This window comes from Doryrhamphus excisus, chromosome 6, assembly GCF_030265055.1.
Source record: "Doryrhamphus excisus isolate RoL2022-K1 chromosome 6, RoL_Dexc_1.0, whole genome shotgun sequence".
Lineage (NCBI taxonomy): Eukaryota > Metazoa > Chordata > Actinopteri > Syngnathiformes > Syngnathidae > Doryrhamphus > Doryrhamphus excisus.
The window spans coordinates 4,886,284-4,909,357 of NC_080471.1; the positions used below are offsets into that span (position 1 = coordinate 4,886,284).

The window sequence follows — 23,074 nt, forward strand, 5'->3', positions numbered from 1 at the left end:
ATCAGCGCATGAGATTATGTCCAAGATATAAGTTAAACGAATAGTACAGTTTCCTTAACTTACACAAGAGGGCAATGTTGGATCATAAAGTTGAACACGCCCCACAGCACAACTTCCAATATAATGAACAGGACTAAATGAAAAACGCTCAGAGCACTATTAGACGTGATTTATTTTGTCAACGCACTCAAAAAACACTCTTCTTGTATTAGTCAGTCGTCCAATTTGAAAATGTGAGAATTTCCATTCTTCCGCAGCCTTTGAATGCAACCCTGCTACCCAAAGACAATGTGATTGGCTACTTGGTAGTCACAAGCCAACCAACTATTGATTTGATTGGACAGACGGTACATGGACTACGGAAGTGTGTCGAACCATGATAAGTACCTTATGGAAGTCACATACGCTGCAAACTTTTATCAATAATACTAGGTTGATCCGCATTTTGTATTGAAAGGACAACTTTGACATAACTTCTTTTTGTTATTCGTAGTTTGTCATTTCGTGTTGTATTCGCTGTTCGTATCTTTAAGATAGCCAAATGACTAAGTAGCGTTTAGCACAACATTATCATCCAAACATGAGGGCACTCATTCTGCAGTCTGTGGGCAGACTGAAACGAGGCGTGTTTTTTGCACCGGTTTCTGCTCAGTGGAGCAATCAGAGGATCAGACATGCTAGCAACAACGTGCCCAAAGAAGAAGGAAGGTACTACATTACCACCCCCATCTTTTATGTCAACGCTTCTCCTCATTTGGGGCATTTGTACTCGGCGGTTTTAGCTGACTGCATGCACCGATACAAGCTTCTTCAGGGATTCCACTCAAAATTTGCAACAGGTAACTCAGCCTCACATGCCCTGGATTACTGTTCCTGCAAAAAATCTGTATAAATCTAGTGATATGTTGAATATATAGAAAAAAATCTATAGATATAGATTATCAATGTCTGTAGAGCTAAGGCATTGGTTAAGGGAAAGAGGGTTTTATACATCAACAATATTTTAGTGTTTATTTCTTAATTCAAGACCTAATGGCACTGCTTCTTCCTTAACTTTTCAGGAACAGATGAACACGGCTTAAAAATCCAACAGGCTGCCGATGCATCTGGAGAGGACCCCTTCATCTTCTGCACCAGCGTCTCCCAGAGATTCAGACGCCTCTTCAGCAGCTGCAACGTGTCCTTCACTGACTACATCAGGACCACGGAGGAGAGGCACCGGCAGGCTGTGGAGCACTTCTGGTGCCTGCTGCGCGACAAGGGACTCATCTATAAGGGCAGCTACGAAGGCTGGTACTGCACGCCGGACGAGAGCTTCCTCACATCGTTGCAGGTCGCCGACTCTGTGGACTCATCGGGAGAGGCCATCAAGGTGTCGCTGGAGAGTGGGCACAAGGTAATTCAACAGAGGTGTGCACAGCAGTTGCTGCACAGTGTTCCCTCTCGACATTTTTTGCAGCGTGTGAACGTCCATTGTGTTCTGCGTCCTTGTGGTTTATTACAGCTCCACCTCGTCTGTGTGTTTACGTGCCTGTACGAGCAGATTAGGAACCCACAGCAGCAGGAGCAGGCCAAAAATAGCAACAATAGTTCTTATTGGCTAAGAAAGAACCCGCCCTGCATAATGATTGGCTGTAGATCATTGTCAGTCAGTCTCCTTTGTGCTATAGCAAGCAAACTAGCTAACCGCCAATATACAATAGAAGAAGAAGCAGCTAACCGGCTGCATCTTCATATGTTGTAACAAGGATACAAAAATGCTACAGCCCAACGGCGCCGGGACAAAGCACTGTCATTATATGTGAGTCACTTTATATTATAAATATATTATAATTAATTGGGTCCAATCTAGTAGATTGGGCAAGCGTAATGTGTTTAAAATGTGAGAAAATGTGAACGCCTGTCTGAGGAAAATGTACAAAGTTTATCATGATAGATTTTACAGCCTTAAAGTTGTTAATAAATTTCGTTACTTTGAGGATTTCACTTATTGCGGGTTATTTTGGGAACCTATCCCCCACAATACCACTAATTGTATTGCATGTGTTTTCATGTATTTGTCAGGTGGAATGGTTAAAAGAGGAGAACTACATGTTCCGTTTGTCCGCCTTTCGGACTCAACTCCTGGACTGGCTCCACAACAACCCCGATGCTATCCAGCCTGAGCGTTTCCGCCAGGATGTTCTCCAGTGGCTGCAGGACGACCTTCCGGACCTTTCTGTGTCCCGCCAGAGAAGTCGCCTCCAGTGGGGGATCGCCGTGCCGGGGGATCCCGATCACACTATTTACGTGTGGTTGGACGCTCTGGTCAACTACCTCACGGTGGCCGGTTACCCTGGCAACCACCAACGCTGGTGGAGCGTCTTACGTCACATTGTTGGCAAAGACATCCTGAAATTCCACGCCATCTACTGGCCGTCGTTCCTTCTTGGGGCAGGGCTGCCGTTGCCCCGTTCCTTATATGTGCACTCCCACTGGACAGTCGGTGGGAAAAAGATGTCTAAAAGTTTGGGCAATGTCGTGGACCCCTTTGAGTGCTCACAGGTGTTCACCACAGACGGTTTGAGGTACTTCCTGCTGCGTCAAGGCGTGCCTGATTCCGACTGCGATTACACGGACGACAAAGTCATCAAGCTGCTCAACGCGGAGTTGGCCGATTCTCTTGGTGGCCTCTTGAACCGCTGCACTTCTCTTGCTTTGAACCCCGGCCAGATTTATCCACCCTTCTGCTCTCAGTCTTTCCTCAGAATGCAGGACCCAGAAGACTCCCACATGCTGGATGCTGTTCGAAACCTCCCATCTGTGGTGGAGCATCACTACGACACCTTGCATATCTACAAAGCCTTGGAGACCATCGCTTCCCGCGTGAGGCAAACTAACGCCTTTGTTCACCGCCACACGCCATGGAAGTTAAACAGGCTGGATGAAGGAGAACGACGTCGGCTGGACACCATCATGCACATCTCCTTTGAGTGTCTCAGAATTTACGGCATCCTCCTCCAGCCCGCCGTGCCGGTGCTGGCTGACAAGCTGCTGTCCAGACTCGGTGTGCGAGCAGACGAGAGGAAGTGGACAGACCTAGACTTCCGGCCGAGCGATAAGGGGACACACTGCCCTTTCCGAGGGAGATCACTGGGTCCTGACACAGGGGTGCTTTTTAGTCGTCTGGAACGTCCCAATGAAGAGAAGCCAAACAAAGCTAATAAGAAACAGACAAAGTGACCGAACAAAATCATATTTATAAATGACTTTGGCTCCTTGTAGTACTGCAACAATTAATGGATGGTTAATTAACTACCAAATTAATTTATTTTGAGCAGACATATTATTTTTGTGTTTAGCCTAAATTATATTCACACTTACCTGCTTTGGCTTTGGAAAACAGTGATGGACATTTTTTTTTCTGGAGCCAACCACTACCTGTAGGTGTTTGCTTGATATACATTTGGTCCATTTAAGCCCTAACCTATTACTCCATTCATTGAAACAAGCTTCAGATTAATCGACTAAGAAAACATCATGATACTGAAAGTACTTGACAAACATTCAGATTTTTAAAAATTATTCAACATTTTATTCAAGAGGCAACCTGGCGTTTGTGCACTCATTTGATCTGTCAGTGCAAATCTATTTCTCAATAAAGACGCAGAAATAAAATGTCTTTTAAATCCGATTCAGCGATTAATCGAAAGATAATTTGGTTATTAAAATTGTTAGTTCCAGCCCCAGCTCCTACTTGCACTTTGTGGAAAGTATCATTAAATATGTCAGCTGATATGAAGCACAATTTAAACGTTTAAAGGGGTTGTTTTGGTTTATTTCACATCAGTTATTCCGAATAAAATACTCACCATGGCCTTGGGGTGATGAGAGGAAAATTGAGTTGGTTTGTAGCGCAGCTCAACTTGTGGTAGATTTTAATACTCGTTTAAAAATCTTTTTGTAGCTGTTCATTGCGTCTTTTAATGTCCAAGTTCAATTCAAGAGAAATCAGGCTAAACAAGCGTATTACGACTGCTAATAGCTAGCTTACCATGTCCGCCCTCGTGTTCGTTAATTATATGACGTCATTCGACAAGCCCACACGTTTACTCTATCAAGTGTAGTTTGAAACAAATCTTGTATAATATTCGGTGACAAAAAGCTACAATTTTAACATAACATAAATGTTGAAAAATGTTCATTGATTCGTTTAAACCTGAAATATACTGAATTTATCGTATTTGACCTATTCAGGTTTTTTTTGTTCTCGGCCTGTGTGTGTTTTAGAGGATTTTTTATTGGAGTAACAGCTCTCCCTAGTGGACGATCAGTAAATAACCCACGATCACAACCACCATATGAAACATGAATGTCCATTGAGAGGCTGAAAGTGACCAAACAAAAACACTTTCATTCTTGGCAAAGACAGTTGTGCCACCCGAGACAAGACATCTTTTCCAGGTTTATCATCAAACTTTTCATTGACATTTTTTTCCAAATTAAATACAGTACAGCCAAGCCAACACAAGACATTAACAAGACATAAAAACTGACATGATTTAATGAAAAATACACAAAACTGAAAATAATTGTACAAATTGAAATAAAATACAAAAAAGGATGCATTATTGTTATCCTTTATGGTACTTTTTTTACATAGACTTTTTCCATTATTATCTGTTATCTTGTCTACATGAGGCCTCCATATTCCAACAAGAACAAACTCAAAGTGAAGATACTTCCTTGATGCCTCGGCCATCTCCATCACGGCTGCATGGTCAACAGCCTCTTCACACGCACTCTCAACTGTGCACGCCAACGGTCACATGTAGTATGAATTGGTGCCCTGTCCTGGTTGTGTATCTGAAACAAGGAAAGGATTGAGGTTGGTTACAAACAGGAAAGGGGGGGGGGGGGCAGATGAGGCAATAAAATAAGGGCTAGACTCACTTGAGAGTTGTTGTTGCAGTTGTCTGACCAGAGCAGCCGTCTGTTGCTGCTGCTGTGTTTGCTGCATGCCCTGACGTGGGAACTGATGGGTGCACACATGACACAATATTGTCAGTAATAAGCATCAGACACAGGTTAACATTCATAACATGCAAACGCCAACTACTATTTTTTTCACCTAATAAAAGAGGACATCAAAATGACCATAGGCATAACTAGTAACTATTAACTGTCCAATGAAAAGCATGTAGAGTAGCTCCGCTTTAATTTCAATATTCACAAAAATCTAAGAACAAAATGTGGGTATACGCGTTTTTCCAATTGGAAGCAAATATCAGATTTCCACCCCGACAAATTGTCTTTATGTGAAAAATAAAACGTTGTTCATTGGATTAAAACATAACATTTTGAGAATTATCCCAATAAATAAATGAAGGACAAAAATAAAAGGAGTGGTGGACATATTTCTCTTATCAAAATATTTATATATTTTACTTATAATTTATATACTTTACTTATTTATTTATTAATAAATAAATAAAGAAGTAAGTAAATAGGTAAAGAAAAATAAAGAAAAAAATCTGGGGTGGGGTGGTGGACATACTTTCTCATATCAAAATATTTATATACTTTACTTAATATACTTTACTTATATATAGGTAAAGAAAAATAAAGAAAAAAATCTTATCAAAATATTTTGAAAACCCTGTGATCAGCTCAGGTTTTTATCACACACACACACACAAAAAATGTGACGATTTAGGCTATTCATCAAATTAAATCTGCACCTCTACATTTCTTTTTCTTAATCAGAAAAATGCAGCCCAAATAAACAATCCATATGACATGAAAAGAGTGCAGTGCTGTAGGATGTACCATGGGTTGCTGGGGCGGCAGAGGCTGCATGCCCAGGCCCTGGTTCTGTTGTTGCCCTGGTGGAGGTACACCAGACACCTGCTGCTGCTGCTGTTGTTGTTGTTGTTGTTGCTGCTGTTGTTGTTGTTGCTGCTGCTGTTGCTGAGCAACCTGCTGCTGAGGAGGGACCTGCTGCTGGACTTGTTGCTGTTGCTGTTGTTGTTGCTGCTGCTGCTGGGCTTGTTGAGCCTGCTGCTGTGTGGAGACACATTGCATATGCTTTCATTACCTCTGTGAAGGATCCAGGATCTCACATCTTTGATATCCATTTTAAATCTGTCACTACATTAACTTAAGTAAGGAAAGAACAAAAACTGTTGACTTCTTAAAGCCTGGGCTTGAGAGGCTTTCCAGAGAAAAAGACTTATCCAAAATAAACAAAGCCACATACTCTGAGTGCTTGCTGTCTGAGGTACTGCTGCTGCTGCTGCTGTTGTGCTGCTTGTTGCTGTTGTTGTTGTTGCTGCTGCTGCTGTTGTTGTTGCTGTTGTTCCGCCAGCATCTGGTTGGGCCTCAAGCCTGGATGACCGCCCTGGCCTCCCATGTGAGCAAGACCGTGCATAATGGGATTTTGCTGGATGGGCTGGTGGGCAAACCTGACCGGAAGAGGCAGTTAACATGGACGCATTCAGTAAGGCACTCAAAACAGCAACAACAACTGACCTCTGTGCGTTCTGCATGTTGTGTGCGTAGCCTGGAGCCTGCTGGTGAACGTAACCACTGGGCCTCTGCTGCATTTGCCTCAGAGGATCCACCACGGCGGGGTTGGTTCCTGGGTGGGCGCCCTGGAAGTTCTGGTTGCTGTAAGAGGACTGAACTATACTGCCCCCTTGGGACGGATGCGGCTGCATGCCCATGTGCGAGCCGTATGACGTGTAGCCCTGAGATAAGTTCTGGACAAAGATAGTCGTTGATGTAATAAGAATACGTATACTGCATGTGACAAAAGTACAAATCAAACTTACTTGAGACTGCTGCATTGAAGTATATGGTTGGTTGGGTGTCATTTGTCTGATCTGCTGCCCTATTATGCTGCTGTGGTTCTGAAAAGTAAGAAATAAAGCTTCAGTGTACAGGCAATAAACAGGTGATTGTAAGGTCTTTAAACACTTGGGTGCTAACAGCAAAATGCTAAAAACATATGGGTTTCCCAGTAAAAGAGTTTGTGTTTGGCTAATTTCTGCACTCGAGCAGGCACACTCCAGCAGTAGGATGCTTTATGTTTTCTGAGGCGATCCTCAATGTCCATTTTAATAAACGCTTTTAAGGACATAACACCGCAAGGCCATGACAGACACTAATTATTCAGCCTTTTCTACTTCTACTTCATCTAACTAACTTGAGCTGTGAATGAACTCTACCTGGTGAGGAGCAGTTTGACCTGTCAGTGGAGACTGACTCACCAGTCTGACCTGCAGCTGCTGGCGCAGCATCTGGTTCTGCTGCAAGTTAGGCTGAGGCTTGTAGACCATTTGGTACTGTTTGTCCATCCCCATCATGCCGGGCATGTTGGCCTGCATCCCGGGCATCATTCCTGGGTAACTGGGCCTCGTGGACACCATCTTGTTCAATTGGGGGTTGCGGGCAGGCCTGTAGGGAGGATCTAAACCAGGCCCCCCTGTTGTGGGGAGGGAAGCGCCTTTAGAGTGTGATCCAGGATGTTGAAACAAGGTAAATGATGCTGATATTTTGAGTGCTGACCTGGAGGTAGAGGCTGATTCTGTGTGTACATGCCCATGTTCTGCTGGCTGTAAGGCAGCCTCCCGTACGGGTTCTGCATCAGCTCAGGCGGCATGTTTGTCCCGTAGCCCACACCTGGCGTGCGGTTCACATAGTCCTTTTGAAAGGGGGGAGACCATTCCATTATTTCCAAAGCAACAATTTCATCCAAATGAAGAGCTTTCCAAATAAGTCACCTCCGTCTTGGCTGATGGCGCCTTCTTCTTCTTGCTAGGCTTCTTCTTGTTGGAATCCGACGGCACAGCTGACATGTTCTTCTCTGGCTTTACCGTCTCCATCTTCTTCTCTGGCTCTTGGGAGATGGGCGTCAGAGGCTCCTCCTCCTCAGGCGGCAGGGGGAGGGGCTCCAGGTAGTAGCTGCGTGGCTTGGGCTTCAGGTGCGTGTGGTAGAGGAGGAAGCGCTGCTGCTCCTCAAACTTGGTCACCTTGCGGTCCATGCGCACCGTGCCGAACCAGCCCCAGGAGAGAGGAGCTGAGTGTTTGAGACCCTCAAAGACGTCCCATGGAGAGATCTTCTGCTTGGTGGACACTTGAAGCCCCTGATATAATATAATATACATTATGGCTATGTAAACAGCCCTTCAGATGTATGGAGTCATCACACTATTTTGGCTTACCTCCTTCTCAAAACCGGCAATCTTGTTGCCCTTGGTGTCGATGAGGGAGCCCTGAGGTTCGCACGTGATAACGTCACGGGTCTGCTTGGGCAGCGGAAGCAGCTGGCGAACCTTCTCCAAGCTTTCCGACTGCCGATCCCCGAGCTCTTTCTGTGGAAATAAAAACAAATATTAACTACATGGAGGGGACCGTGTTAGTGGTAATAAATCTTTCACCTTTAATGTTAAAATGAATGCAAAGTGAACTCTGAAATTCAACAAACTGCATAGGAAAACATGGCAGCCATTAAAAATGTTAAATAGTAGTTTTATTTGTAATTTAAGTTTGTTATTTTATTGTTTCCAAAATAAGTATTTATATTTTCAAATGTCTTGAACAAGAAGTGAAAATGTCATTAATTTTGGCCTGAACTGTACAGGAAAACGTGTTTTTTCTTCAGAATTTTAAAGAATACCTTTTCCACCTGATATAAGGTTTCAATGATATTTTATATTGCATTTAGCATAACTGATTAAATCTGGGAATCATTGTATGTACAAACCTGATTTTAAACCATTGTGATGCAATAATGTTCTCATGGGCATGGAAGTGGTGCTGTCCTTACCCTGAGCTTCTTGACCAGATTCATGTAAGCCCTTTTATTCTCCTCCATGCTGCCCTGAGAGATGCTCGACATGTCGGCAGCCAACGTGCCGTTAATCAGTACGCTCAGCATGTCCAACACGGTCGTGAAGAGCTCGCTATTGGTAGAGAGAGGAAAGGGATGTCAGGAGAGTGACGATTGCCGTCGATTGGAGACATAATGACATTATTGGAAAGCGAGAGTGAGAGATTCACTCACTTATTGGATTGCATGTCCACTGTCCCACTGCTGATAATGTCAAGGAGGAGGACAGCCCACTCGGTGGTTTGCTGGGTGCTACGCTGCACTGTGTCGAACATGCCGCCCACCTTGTTTGTGTGGGAAAACACACATAATTGATGCTAGAGGTTATGTTTTCACCGCAGCTTGTTTAGTAGGTCACTACATTAAGTAAAAATTGGAGGCGGGTATCTTTGAATGTGCACCATTTGGTTTGGGTGAGCGTACGTACAAGATTCAGTCGCAGTTTCAGAGCCTCGTGCATCATCTGCTTTGCCTTGCAGTCATCCTGGTACTGGTCCTCTCTCCAGTTGGTGACAATCTGCTGAACTTGGCTATACAGGGACGTGAGGAGACCCTCCCGCTGCTCGTCCTGCCCCTTCAGACAGGTCAGCACTAGAGACAGGAACGGCTGCTGGCTCAACAAAGACATGCTGAAAATGTAGGAAATAAAAAAAGTTAACTTAATGACACCTACATCGTCAAATAATGAAAAAAAAAAAAAATCCTCTCTTACCTTTTCTGCTTCTGCCGATCCCTCTCCTTGCGTGAGGACGAGCCTAGGTGCTGTCCCTTCTCCAGCTCCTCTCCGGCTGCCTTCAGGACGTGACCCTGAACCGAGGTGGGCAGCTTGGCTATCAAAGGTGCCACCAACCATACGCCCGACCGCTCAGATGAACTAAAAGTATGAGGCAGAAGCAACGTTAACACAACCACAAAACTGAATGCAAACACCAAAATCAAGTGTATACACACAAAGTTATTATTTTTTTTAAACTGGATTGAAATCAGGACTCATACACGGCTACTTCACAAGAGTCTTATGTTTCGCACTTGGAGAGTCTTGAATGTTTTTGGTGTGTTTGAGGACCCACGAGTTGTAGCTGAGACCAAGCTTTTTGTCACTGTACAACCAGCCAATCCCAAGGCACATCCCAGGACAAACAACCATTTATTCATTAAAATAATACATAATAATAAATAAATAATAATAAACTCATTAAACTCTCAAACTTTGCATAGAAACAAGCTCACAAATGTTTCTCAGATTGAAGTTACACACCAAACCCTGGTGTGAAATAGGTGTAAAAAAAAAAAAAATTAACTTAAGTACAACCAACAGTTTTTAAAGTGAGAAATAAAGTAAACAACTAAAAACACTACAAATGACCTCAGAGACCAAAGAGCTTAGGTTTCACGATCATAAATGAAGGGTTCACGATGATCACTATTTATTTGGTTAGAGATTGACTTTTTGTAATTCTGGGGAGAACACAAATGCACTCACCTTAAAATAGGTTTCATCTTGCTTGTGGCACTGCTGCTGTTGGATGCAGAGCCTCCTTGGAGGGCTGCTCCATTCCCGGAGGAGGGGTTACTGGAGTTCATCTCAGCTGATTTTTGAAACACTTCGATCGTGGCCTTGGCTATGTTCTCCAAGAGAGAATAGAGCTCCTATAACAAGGGAGACAAACAATGTGTTCAAGGCTGCTAATAAATGTTTTATTGATCCAATTCCCACTGAGGTCAACTTGCATTGTTTGTGCTTTGTTTGATCATCAGCTGCAGCTCCAGAGATGACTGCCTCATCGTCCACTGGTCCATATTCTACAACAAGGACAGAGTTTATGATGATGGCATTTAATTTTTAGTCAGAATAGTTAGTGTTATTGAGAGAGGGACCTTTCACTGCCAGAGGAGGGCAGTAAAACTGCACTCTTTATACGGCTCCTCTTTTAATTAAATATACTGCTATAGTCGGCCCTCGTTACAATGCGGTTTGAACATCGCCCCCTCGCTCTATTGTTTTTTTAAATAACAATTAATAATAATTTCATGCGTGACTGTGGCCTATTATTATTCAGAAAACATTGAAAGAAAAGTCATATGTAATATTTTAGTCACTAACAAGGTGTCAGTTACATTGATGAGACATGACCTGAATTAAGTCAGCCATGGATGAAGAGTCCGACATGACATTAATGTTACTTGCTTCCAGACCCAACTATGATGAGTGAATTTCCACAACATAGGATTCAATATTCATAAATAGAATATGTTCATAGTTACAGCTGTTAATGGCTTGCTAAATATGTGTAACATTATTATATACCTTTACATTCCTATCATTCCATATAGCAAGCTAACTAGTTAAAGGGGAACTGTACTTTTTGGGGAATTTTGCCCACCATTCACAATCCTTATGTGAAACATGAACACATATTTGTTTCCCTTGTCTGTACATTCTAGCATGAGAAAAAGAGTTCATATTACAAATTCCCCACAAAGAGCTTACTTATTCTAAACTTCAGAAAGTGCTTCAAACTGAATGGGGAAGAAGGACAAAAATGGCAAAATGAGAGGGAGGGAGGAGATGATGTTCATACAGCCATAAAACACAATATTCTGTGGGCCGTAAAAGATGTCAAAATGTCTAAAATGACAACATCTTTATTTATCTTTAGAAAAATGGCTGGGATTGAATGAGTTAATTGTGATAATCGAGGGATGACTATATTTATTTTCAAAGATTACACCCTGATGTGCAATTTCAAACATATTTTACTTCAAAATATGTTCTCTTTTGGCACAGAGAGAGAGAGAGAAAGAGAGAGAGAAAGGGAGGCGGCGGAGAACCTGTAGGATGCGTTTGATGCGCTGCCTCTGAGGGTTGTCTCCGTCATCGCTGTCCAGCTGGCGGTGAGGGTAGCAAATGAGCTGTAGGAGCCTCTGGGCCTGAATGTTTACCAACACCGGGTCCTGAAGGGCACTGCTGTCCTCGGACAGAGACTTGAGGCAGCGCTCTCCCACCCACTCCTACAGAGGGGAAGATATGATAACAGGTTTTCTTTTATGCACGTCCCTTATGCAAAGCCACTTTTTAATGATGTTCTAAGGCTAATGTGTGTCCCTAAAGTCTATTTCTGATCATCAAACACTGGTTTGTTCCACTTTGGGGGGTTTTCATGTCATGAAGAAAACGCGTTCTTCTTCATGAGGGCATGATCCAACCCTAGGTAGATGACCTCGCCCCATGTACAGTCATTAAAAATATTATTCTTCAATTTCTTGTTTATTTGAATGCCTGGTTCAACTAAAGGTACAGTTGTTTGGACAAATATAACAATCAGGTACAATGTTATAGTTATTCATGTAAGAATATAAGTGATTTTGGAAACATTAAGAAAACCAGGAAAGTTGCTAGATATCATCACTTAAAGTCTGATAAATTATTCAAGTCATATCTGTCCAAACAAATATACCCTTGTCTGTATCAGGCATTAAAGTGAAGAAATAAAATGAAGAAACAAGGTCATGACTGTATGTACACACCACTTCAGGGAGGACAACTTTGTTATAAAAACAACACACGCACAGACACAAGAAAAAGGCAAGCTTCGCTCCGCATCTTAAAATAACGCCTGCAGCTCTGCCAACTATTCATCAGTCAGCTAGAGATGTGGGAGAAATCAAGTTTGATCATTTTGTTTTTCTTCAGTCGGCAAACCAAGCATATAGTGTGAAAAAGTGTTTGCCCTCTTCCTGAATTCTTTGGGGGTGTTTTTGTATATTTGTTACACTTAAATGTTTCAGATCATCTAACAAATTTAAAAGGGGACTTACTATTATTATTATTATTGTTATTAATGGTGCTTTGTACTGTGGACTCCCAAAGATGTATTTATATGTCTTTTGTGTTTTGTTTGTTTTTTTCCACGATAGGCAAAAAGAGGTAATGAAGCAAGTGCACAATATACGAGTTTTGTGCAGTTTTGCAGTTATGAGTTGTGGACTCCTACAGAGCAGCCACACACGATCACCAGCACAGAAAGCTTTGTAGTTCTGCAAGAATCTGCACCTATTAAGCTGTATTTCTTTGGATTTTGTGCTTCCCATGAAAACGGTTTAATGTATGTATATGTTTTAATGTATTCCACCCACGGCCAGCCTTCAGGCACGCCCACTCCACTGTGGTTGGTCATACTCACGAGTGCATAGAAAGACTTCCGGTTTCTAGCTTTCTAACTACATTTATAGGTCAGAAAAGTGGAAAAAACATAATGGGTCCCCTTTAAGCCCTAAAAAAGGCCACAAGGTGGCAGAAGTGCATTTCCCATGCTTTAAAGCGTTCCACAGGAAGCAGCAAGTGGACAAAGCATTGGAGGACTGTAGCATGGAGGTAACGCATTGAAGGGAAATTTTAACACACACGTGCACAGTTAGGTTCCAAATGTGAACATTTAGAAATTGTAAATTCATGTTCAAGGTATTGCAAATTATTATTTGGATGTAAAACAACTATATTGTGTTGTGTATGTTTTAGAATAGTTGTTATTATGGCTAAATACATACAGCTAAACTTAAGTAAAAGTTATGCTTGAAATTTATTTTTTTCACAAAAAGCCCTTTTTTGAGTGAAAACTGACATTTTGCTGAAACTTACCTGTGTACTACTTCTGATTACTAAAGAAAAGGGTAAAACAAACTATTTTCTTCTGATGAAAGGCGAGAGACCAATTTTTCTTTCTCCTGTAAAATGGTCGGTAGTGGAGAGGATGTCTTTTGAAAAATGGCTGGGATGTATTGAGTTAATTAGAACGAATTATTTTGTGGGAAAGGAAGTGGGAAAACACTTTTACACCACGGTACATATGAAATGGATGTGTGATTTTCATTTTTAATACATATGTTAATATTTCAATAATATTTTTACATGTTTTCACTATGGAGTATTGTGTGTAGAACTTTGAGAAAAACACATGTATTCTGTTTAGAAATTCTGAAAAATATTTGTCATATTCTGACAAATATATAGTGAACATGGAAAAACGTGACATGCTGTGAATACTTTCCGGCTTCACTATATTTAAAAAATAGCATGTGGCAGCTTTAACAACACTTTAGGGATGTTTACCTGTTGGCAGATGGTCTTCAGGACATACTTTGCATACACATCCAAGCTGGCTGTTTCTATGGAGACATTGCGCCCCTCGGATATGTCGTCGAGGCCAGCGGGGTGGGACAGCCCTGAGCCCCTCAGCTCAGCATCACCTACAACACCATTGAGACCAGTCGGGTTGTTCCTGAGCACCTTTACAAAATTCCCCAAGTAGAGTACAAGCAAACACTTCTTACCCAACATGAAGACAGCTTTGAGGACAGCGAAAACGGCTCCCACAACTATGCTGTTCTGAGACGCTGCCAGGAGATGGCGGTCACACGATGATCGGATACCAACCGAGGATTTGTCTGCAATACACACCAGTGGTGACACTAGGCAAAAAGTGAGGCTTTTGTGATCATCCCTCCTAAACTATTAATGTAACTATTTTGTCCTACCTGACTTCATGCCGTCTTGAGGGACAGGGTTGCGCTGGGGTGTTTTGAAAAGGTGCAACAAAATCCTGCAGGTGAGTCTCGCTCCAGGCTCGGAGTCTTGCTCGCTGCAGGCTAAAGAAGAGTTCAGAAACGGTTTTCAAAAGGGACAAGATCAAGTCCATCCCTCTAAATTTAAACCCATGTCCTAGATAGATGAATTTTTCATTGCGGAATAAGGGATGTGAGAACAAACGGCAAGCATGTGTAGTGGAGCCAATAGACAGCATGGCTGAATGCACCTTTGTCACGTGGGGGGTGGGACGTTGGCAATAGCACAAAGCCCACTGAGGTTTCATGGCCACAGATCAAATAAACAGGCTTTGCTCTCATGTTTAATATGAGTAGTGACTCAAGAGTTTGATGTTACTTCCCACCGGGACGCACTCTACACCTCCTGCCTTTAAAGAAAGCTGAGAATAAAAGCTTATACAGCGGAATCAGTTTATGTAGGACATAAACAAAGCCGTATCGCACAAGCACAAAGGGATCTGTGTACCGATAGGTATTACAGTACATTCTATACATTCATATTCTTACCTGCATTGAGAAGGGATGGAATGGCCACGCAACGTACCAGGTCCTCGAGGAGAAGACACTGTCGTGCTATGAGAATGGCTACAAATGTTGCCAGGGAATCATGGAAGGACAAGTCGCTAACCTGAGGGACATAAGGTCAAAACTTTAAAAGTCAAAGCTGTTGAGGGTCACCAAAGCACATCTGATTCACATCGGGTTAATAAAACGCACATCGACGTTACACAGCAAGTCGTTGAAGCCGCAGTTGCCATTATTGGAGGAGCAGCAGAGCGCCTTGAGGATGCCGAGCCATTCTGCACTTAGGGAGCGACAATAGGCGGTCAGCTCAGCACACAGGATCCCGATATCGTTCACCCTGAGAGAGAAAGAGCAATGTTATCTTAATTACGCTGATACAAGTTCCCTTTTGTGTAGCCTCTCAATAGCTTCTATATTTCTTTTGGATTCACTTAAAATGCTAAAGGTTCAGGTGGTATTGTTATCACTATTCCTGATTGATAATGTACCTCTCAGGGTCTCTGTGGTCCACACACACGTCCATGAGAACGTTACACACAAAGCTGTAGCGGTTGGCAGGGCTGTCGTTGAGGATTTTCCCCACCATGGAGTGGTTGAAGTTGTGTGCTGAGGGGTTAGCGATGGCCTCCGTCATGAACTCGGGGTCCCAGAGCATGTTGGAGTCGGAGGGGTCGATGTTGCAGTAGATGGAGTTTTTCACTTTGGAGCAGAACTCGCTGACCAACAAAAACAATAGTCGTGAAGCTAGCATGTAACGTGACTGGATGCTAATTTTTCATAAATGGAAAACGCATCTCGTACCTAAAGATCTCGCCAAATTTGTTCTTGAGGTGACTGCAGGATGTGTAGAGGTCGTACAGGTAGGCTAAGATGCAGCGTTCAGCAGAGGAGCAGTCTGCAGGGTTCACACCTGACTTGACCACGATACGCAGCCTGGGAGAGGATGGCACATGTCACAACACAATGTACATTTAAGAGGGGATTTGAACAGGCATATGAGTCACCTACCCATCGAAAACTTGCGCTGTCTGCTCGGGATTGAGAATGAGGCAGGAGTGGTACCTCCTCAGCACAGCCACGATGCACAAACAAAGGCCCGTGGTGTAGCTGCCCACCAGGCTGGACGACTTGAGCAACAGCTCGGCTTCCACCAGGCTGAGTTCGTTCAGAAGCTACAAATAAGAACACCCAAGGTTCAATGGTCAATCATAGCGTTATGCGGGGTGTAACCAGAGTGCAACTTGTGGGACATTTCCCAGGAATCAGATCTTTGCTTTTTCTTTATTGACCAGTGATAAGAAGATGAACAAAACCGAAGAGAACAAAAGGTGTAATGTAATGAGAAAAAGCTGATGCACGCATTACCTGAATAGCAAAGTCGATGAGGCCACTAACGTTGAGCGAGTACTCCATGAGGTCAAAGATGAATTGAATGTGCTGCACTAAAGGCAAGTGATAGGACATCCCTAAGGCAAAGCTGGTGATCTGTTCCAGCACATTTCGGGACACCTGCACATAAAAAATATCACAGCAATACAGTGGGGTCGGTGTTGACTCACACGAGGAAAGACTCTATGCAGCCAAATACTTTAGATTATTATCCATTCAAGCTACGGAGACAGAACGCCATTGGCATACAAATTAGGAGATCATTTCATATGAATAAGCGGCTTACAACACTGAAATGTCATACGGATAAGAATATGCAAAGTTATTCAAACTAACCTGGGAGGTGACCTGGTGCTGGTCAAAGTGGGAGAGGTGCTGGAATTTGGAGAAGATATCTTCTGCCGTGGGGAAGGCCTCAGGCTTACTCCTTTTTCTCTTTTGTCCCTCCTCGCCTCCTGTGCAAAACGGGGTGAAACAAGAGACACATGATTGTTTGGGAATTTTAATTAAGGAAAAACTTACATGTGAAGCTGCTTTCTGTAATCAAAACACATACAAAGCTTGGTTGCTTCAAAATCTCAGCTATAAAAAAGAAGGTTATGAGTGATGCAAATGTAATCAAAAGTGACGTTTACTGGAGGCATTGATAGCCGGTCCAAAATGTCCTGCATCTCACAGTTGAACAAAGGATGCATCAAAAAAATAATACGCACCTGTTTCTGCAGTGCTTTTGCGGTTGAGCACCTTCAAGATATCTTTGGTTATCTTCTTGATGGTGTGTCGCGCTTCATCCCTCAGTTTGCCCACGCCGTAGAGCACCACCAGACGCTGGTTGCACTCATGACTGGCGTTCTCCTCCTGAGGGAATGCATTGAGAGGAACAGAAGTTAAATGATTGAAAGGAAGAAAGCCCAGATAACTAGAGCGGCAGCAAGAAAACATGTGAATCAAACAAAATAATATCACATATGTTGATAACAGATGAGATCAGTATAAGAAGACAATTCCAGACTCCACAAGTACGTCGAGCCAGCAGTGACCAGATAGAGCTCATGTGATCACAACTATGCATGGTAGCATGCTAACCAAGTAGGAAAGGGCAGGAATGATGTGAGCTGTGAGGCAGTAAAGCGATGTTGTAGCTGAGTGTAATACTACACAGTGGCACAGTACTGCTTGGTTTAATACAACCAACCTTATTCCGAATATGAAGTTATAGTACATCACGTGGAAATCTCCAATGGGACAGCAAAAAGTCATGCTATAATATACTGATGTACTGTATTAGCTATACTATATACATCACCTAATACTTCTGTATGGAAAAAAAATCATACCAGGAAGGTAGGAAGTGAACAAATGTAACAGTAACAGATTGTAAAAGTACCAGATGGAGAGGTAGGATTTTATCAGCTTTGCTTCTTCCTACTCCTTTTTGACATGTGGAACTGTGAAGTGATTAAGTGATGCATTCCATTGTAACCTGATGCATGCTAAAATAACATTAAACCATGACCACATAATTAGCTATAACAGAGTAGAGCGAGTCCTGTCGATGGAGAGTAACTTCGGGTTGAAACATTTCATTGAGCAGCTCAAAGTAAACAGTAACAGTAAATGGGTGAGTTTTTCTCATACCTACTGTTGCTGCCTATGGTTCTCTTGATCAAGCTTTTATAACATTACACACTACAAAATAAGTCATAAAACATGTATAGCCATGCTTTCCTAATATTATAATTATATAATAATATATTTGTAATAAACTGGCAGTTGCAATGAGATGCAATAAAAAGGAGAGCACTCCCTCTTCTTACCTGAGGAATGGGGAAGTGTGTGGCATATTGAATGTGTCGGGGCTGCTCATACAGCTGTGGGAAGGCAGGGTCCATGCACTTGTCCTTGCAGGTGCTCTTGCTGTCCTGCTCTGGAGCAGACTTTTCCGGAGAGGGGCTGCCTTTGGACTCGCAGTGCATCGGAGGAGAGAACATCTGCAGGACAAGGCATGACAGTAATGATGAAATGTGTGATATCAACAAAGACAAGCCACGCTCTTGACAGCCCTTTTAGTAAACATTATACACTGTAAAGGAACAATCTTAAAGAAAGTAAACTTGGACATACTGAAGAGTAATCAGTGTACAGCACATATAGCAGTATAGATTGACTGCTCAATGAAAATGCACCAATCATAGCTGTAGAAGCTATACACTGCCTCACTAAAACAGAGTTTCTGTACTTCATAATAACGGTTGCTGAAAGTTGAGGTGTGTACTGTAGTCACTGCATGTTGACATGACTTTATACCTCATCAAAGTTAGCACTAGAGTTGTGATCAATTTCCATAGACTCCGACAAGCCGGTATCCTCCATCTTGACACTGCTGCCCATGTCCTGCTCCTTGCGATCTGACTCATCTGAGGGCTCGTCGCTGGGGGAGCGGGGGCGTGGCAAGTGGGAGTCGGAAGCCAGGTCGCCGCGGGAGATGAGCGTGCACATGTAGATGTTGTGAGAGAAGACGTCATGGCGGATGAGCTCACAAAAGAGCAGGACCAGGTTGGAGAACTCCACTCGCTCGTTCTCATTGCCAGGCTCCGCTAAATGGATGAATAATTTAGTACAAGGTTCTCCACCCGGTGTCAAATCGCTATCTAAAGATGTTGAATATGTAAAAAATATATCATTAAGAACAGGGACTCACTCAGCGTGGGGGCTTGAGTATCTAGGAACTGCAGCAGAACATCCTGAAATACTGGAAGTGTGGCAGCAGAAAGGGAGCCGGATGACACAGAGCCCTTCTCATCCACCACTTCAGACTCACCACACCGCTGTCACAACGTAAACATAAAATTATACATCAACATTGCTGTGAGTGCCGGCTGCATGATCATCTACTACCATTCCAGTATAATTTATTCTGATTTATAAAGTCACTGCATCATGGTTTCTGTAATGGGAGCAATACCTCTGCTTCAATTTCGGCCTGTCGCTTCTCCAGCAGCTTAGCCACCACCATGGCCCTGTGTCGGCCTGACCGCTTGCAGCACACGGCCCATTCACAAAGCAGGGTGACCACAGCGTCATCGTCGGGCGACATCTGAATGGAAGCACACTTTTTGAGGATCATAAAAGGGATGGGTGACTAAATGTTGACCTCCCGTGATTTTCATTCTTTTCAACAGGTACAGTACCTCATGGCCATCCTTGCTCTGGCCCGAGCCAAATATTCGGTTGTATAAGGAGTCCAGCGAGTTGTTAAAGTCCGACTTCTCGAAGCTGTGGTTGTCCAAAACCTCCAGTGTGTGCAAAACCCTCCCAATGGTGAAGCCTGACCGGGGAGTGAACCATAAAACAATGGTCTACTGGGCTGAATACACAACTTGTGAACACGTTAGACAAAAAGGGAAGTATTCCCAACCTGCTGTGGTCTCCTGACACTTGTCAAATGACCAGCGGAATTCCACCGCCTGGCCTCGCTCCTTAACTTGCTCCTCAATCTCTCTCAGCTTCACACGGACCTGTGGTGAGTGGTGGAATATATCTGTTGTGGCACATGTCGTCATCTTGACAAGGGGAGCTTGCTGGGTGTGAAAGTACCTGCTGTGTGAAGGCAGTGTTTCCCCCGGGCATTGGTAAGCTGGAGGGGGCGATGGGCAGCAGATCCAGAGGGGAACCAGTTTTGTTTCTGCTGTCTGTTAGAGAGTAGTGCCACACCAGAGCACTGGGGCAACACAAAACTATGCTCTGAGGATGACAATGACAGAAAAATTAGTCAGTTGCAGAACAATTTGACGACACATATTGTATGTATTTGTGCAGCTCTTGTCCTCCTGTTACTGTTATTAAACCTGGCCACTCATAAATCAGACTCACTTCAGCTGAATCAACAATTTTTTGTGCACCTCAAACTTGACGATATCTGTATTTATAAGTTATGCTAGCATGTCTTCCACAGCATTTCAACCACAACTCATTCAGGAGCCCTGAAATGTCCACCGTACCTGCAGCATGCAGCTGAGGCCAAAAACCAGAGGGCGATGCTGGGGGCAGATGTAGAAGTCTGTGAACGGCGTCTGGGGCTGGCTGCCTCCTGCTGGCTGGGAGGTTGGGGTCGGGGGCAGGGCGTTACCCTGCGGTGTCAAGATGCCATGCGCCGGGTGCCCTCCACCCGCGCCAGGGCCTAGGCTGCCGTCGCTTAGCAACAGGTTGAGGCGCCGCGTGCAGAAGTAAGCCAGCCTGCGTGACAAGTAGGCCGACTGTACGAATTCCCCCGAGTACTGCGGGAGGGGGAAGCGATGCACGGTGTTACCCACACACACACTGACTTATGACACTGAAAGCAACAAAACAAAAGGCTTGGAGACGGATGAAAGCATTCAGCTGTTACGTGACAAAGTCTTGACAGCCTGTCACATCATCACACCACTAACCTCAATTTGTGTGCCTGTGGTCCAGCAGCAGCAGAGATGATGCAAGACTCGAGTACAATAAAATAGGATGGAAGTGGAAGGTCAGAAAGGTCTTACCTGCAGTAAAAGTGGCAGGAGGAGTCTCAGCAGCTCATCCTCGCCGGGTCGGACCTTCTCAAAACACTCTAGAACCCAAGTCAGGAACTCATGTCTGTCCAGCATTCCATCCTGAATAAAACAATAGTACATGTCTATCATTCAAAATAAATGCTGGCAAGTATGCAACCAGCCATAATTGTTTATGATACTGTAAAAATAGAGGTGCTCATACAGCAGTAGCATTCAAAAGTTTGAACAGGTCTCATTTAATACTCATCAAATATGAACTACGAACTACGAATCAAAATTGAAATGCATACATCCAACCAGATGTTTGTGTGTACAGTATATTGTGTTTTGATCAAAGTGAAATGAAGCGCCTTATACACAGAGATCTGACATTTAGTTGGCGGGCATTTACAATTGTATCATGTATTCTCCACACAAAAGGACAAATGCCTAGAAACCGATATGCGATAAAGCGAACAGTGCGGCGCTCACCTGAAACATAAACATGGCCAGCTTCTCATTGTACTCCCACTGCTTTGTGGCCGTTTCCACGTCGGCGGGAGTGGCCGGGAGCGGCGAGCTGCAGCCTTGGCTCGGGAACTGCCTGTAGAACTCTGCCACCTTCTGAAGCTGCTCCCACAGGTACTTTGTTATGATCTGGGTCCATTCTACTCACACACACACACACACAAGCATTCACATATTGCAATGGTAAGGAAAGCCTGATATCGTGATGAACAATGGGTCAAACTAGCACATTATCCCCACCTATACAGGGATCAATCACATGTCTCTTCTTGACTTTCGTTTCTGTGATGGCTGCATGATAAGCACAGGTCATCTTGATCATCCACGCTGAGCGCATGACAGGGACCAAGTACTTTGCCAAGTACCCGAAAACCTCCTCTTTCTTGCTGAATATTGGCACCTGTGATAAGAACACGTCGCACATCAGTGCCCCTGATCAATATATGAGGAAATTCAGTACGTGAACAGCCAAAGAAATGAATGATACTCCTGCCAAATCTGCATAATGCAAGAGGAAACAAATGAATGAACTATAATGCGGCAGAGGTGCAGCCTGCTAAACAAATCAGCTGATGAGATTCCCAGAGGCCTCCCTACCTTCTTGGCCAGCTGTGTGAGAGGTTTAGTCCCTGCTAAGTCTGTGAACCAGTTATTGACGGAGCTCTGTGACCTTGCCGTGACCAGCCAGAAATTATCCTTCTGGTTGACCTGTGGCTTACGCTTCCCCGTGTCTGGAAAGGTGTTGTAGCGCAGCTTTTCTGCAATAATGCTGCTGAAGTTGGAACTGATCTGTGGGAAAAAAATAACCAGGCTGTCAAGTAAGAATGGGTCACTTTAAGGCACACAGGAGACGAATTACCTTGGATGGGTTGAAGTTGACATTTTTGGCACTGCCGTGTTCATCACCAGATACCGCTGGCTGGTTGTTGAATCCTTGTTTGACATTCAGCGCCGTCAGCTCATCCTGGAAATGTATGTATACACAAACACATCAAAGCTGAGCAACAGGATAGTGTAGTTTTGTGTAAAAGAAACCGCTGCAACTTTTAACTCAGCAATAAAGTTATATTTAAATACACTGCAACAACGCGATTACCATCTAATTCAGTTTCCAGCAGCATCAGCACACAAGAGTTTTAAAATAAAGCAAGCTGAAAGACCAGTCTTGAGTTAGCTTTAAATGTTTCGCTGCTGATTAAATCCCCCCCCCCAAACGCATTTTGCTCGTCAAACAATAACTGTTTAACATGCGTTGCTAAAATAACTGAGCCTGTTGTCTAACAAATTAATCCAGATTACAAAGTGACAACTATCCAAAAAGGCGTTGTTCGTTGTTATTGCCAGGCCCCTGTCGTCTGCTGCTAGGGGCTAGCTCGTAACAGGCTAGCCGCTGCGAGCTAGCTATCTTCAAGTAGCCTCTTCGCTCAGCACATTCCCCTTAAACTGACTTTTTATACGAGGACTGTAAAATAATATCACCTCTTTCTGCTTTGGATCTTGCGGATAAACGTCCGGAGGCCCGAGCCGTGGTCGCTTTAATGGCCGGTGTTCGTAGCTGAGTATTCCAAAAGCAGCCATCATTCAGCGGCATCACAGCCAGGGCTTTCCTCCTCCTGCCCGTCTACCCACCACACAGCTA

General features: G+C 43.6%; 2 protein-coding genes across 12 annotated transcripts; one reads left to right on the plus strand and one right to left on the minus strand.

The window, feature by feature from the left end:
- On the plus strand, positions 1-4,545 carry mars2 (methionyl-tRNA synthetase 2, mitochondrial). 4 transcript variants are annotated; one of them, XM_058074975.1, is made up of 4 exons: positions 1-708; positions 783-839; positions 1,062-1,396; positions 2,065-4,544. In XM_058074975.1, exons 1-4 carry the CDS (start codon positions 675-677, stop codon positions 3,220-3,222), a joined length of 1,584 nt encoding a protein of 527 aa, XP_057930958.1. In that variant the 5' UTR covers positions 1-674; the 3' UTR covers positions 3,223-4,544. The 4 variants fall into 4 exon arrangements, with proteins under 4 accessions (XP_057930958.1, XP_057930959.1, XP_057930957.1 ...); XM_058074974.1 differs by having other exon boundaries at positions 2-707; positions 776-839; XM_058074976.1 differs by lacking the exon at positions 783-839 and having other exon boundaries at positions 2,065-4,545.
- Positions 475-23,074, minus strand: med12 (mediator complex subunit 12). Of its 8 annotated transcripts, none has more exons than XR_009130110.1 (42): positions 22,915-23,074; positions 22,295-22,399; positions 22,033-22,224; positions 21,676-21,835; positions 21,400-21,575; positions 20,917-21,027; positions 20,392-20,667; positions 19,988-20,134; positions 19,809-19,908; positions 19,582-19,718; positions 19,356-19,487; positions 19,092-19,218; positions 18,698-18,987; positions 18,208-18,381; positions 17,104-17,248; positions 16,727-16,845; positions 16,367-16,510; positions 16,010-16,173; positions 15,803-15,934; positions 15,490-15,717; positions 15,194-15,338; positions 14,984-15,104; positions 14,408-14,518; positions 13,983-14,317; positions 11,705-11,884; positions 10,604-10,675; positions 10,356-10,522; positions 9,585-9,746; positions 9,300-9,501; positions 9,047-9,156; positions 8,810-8,945; positions 8,205-8,354; positions 7,764-8,126; positions 7,549-7,684; positions 7,209-7,465; positions 6,813-6,890; positions 6,511-6,740; positions 6,239-6,443; positions 5,809-6,042; positions 4,933-5,014; positions 3,852-4,845; positions 475-3,165 (listed from the first exon to the last, which is right to left on the minus strand). XR_009130110.1 is itself a non-coding variant. In XM_058074968.1 (42 exons), exons 1-42 carry the CDS (start codon positions 23,014-23,016, stop codon positions 4,805-4,807), a joined length of 6,618 nt encoding a protein of 2,205 aa, XP_057930951.1. In that variant the 5' UTR covers positions 23,017-23,074; the 3' UTR covers positions 4,169-4,804. The 8 variants fall into 8 exon arrangements, 4 of the variants coding, with proteins under 4 accessions (XP_057930951.1, XP_057930952.1, XP_057930950.1 ...); XR_009130111.1 differs by having other exon boundaries at positions 475-3,199; XR_009130112.1 differs by having other exon boundaries at positions 495-1,378; positions 5,809-6,039.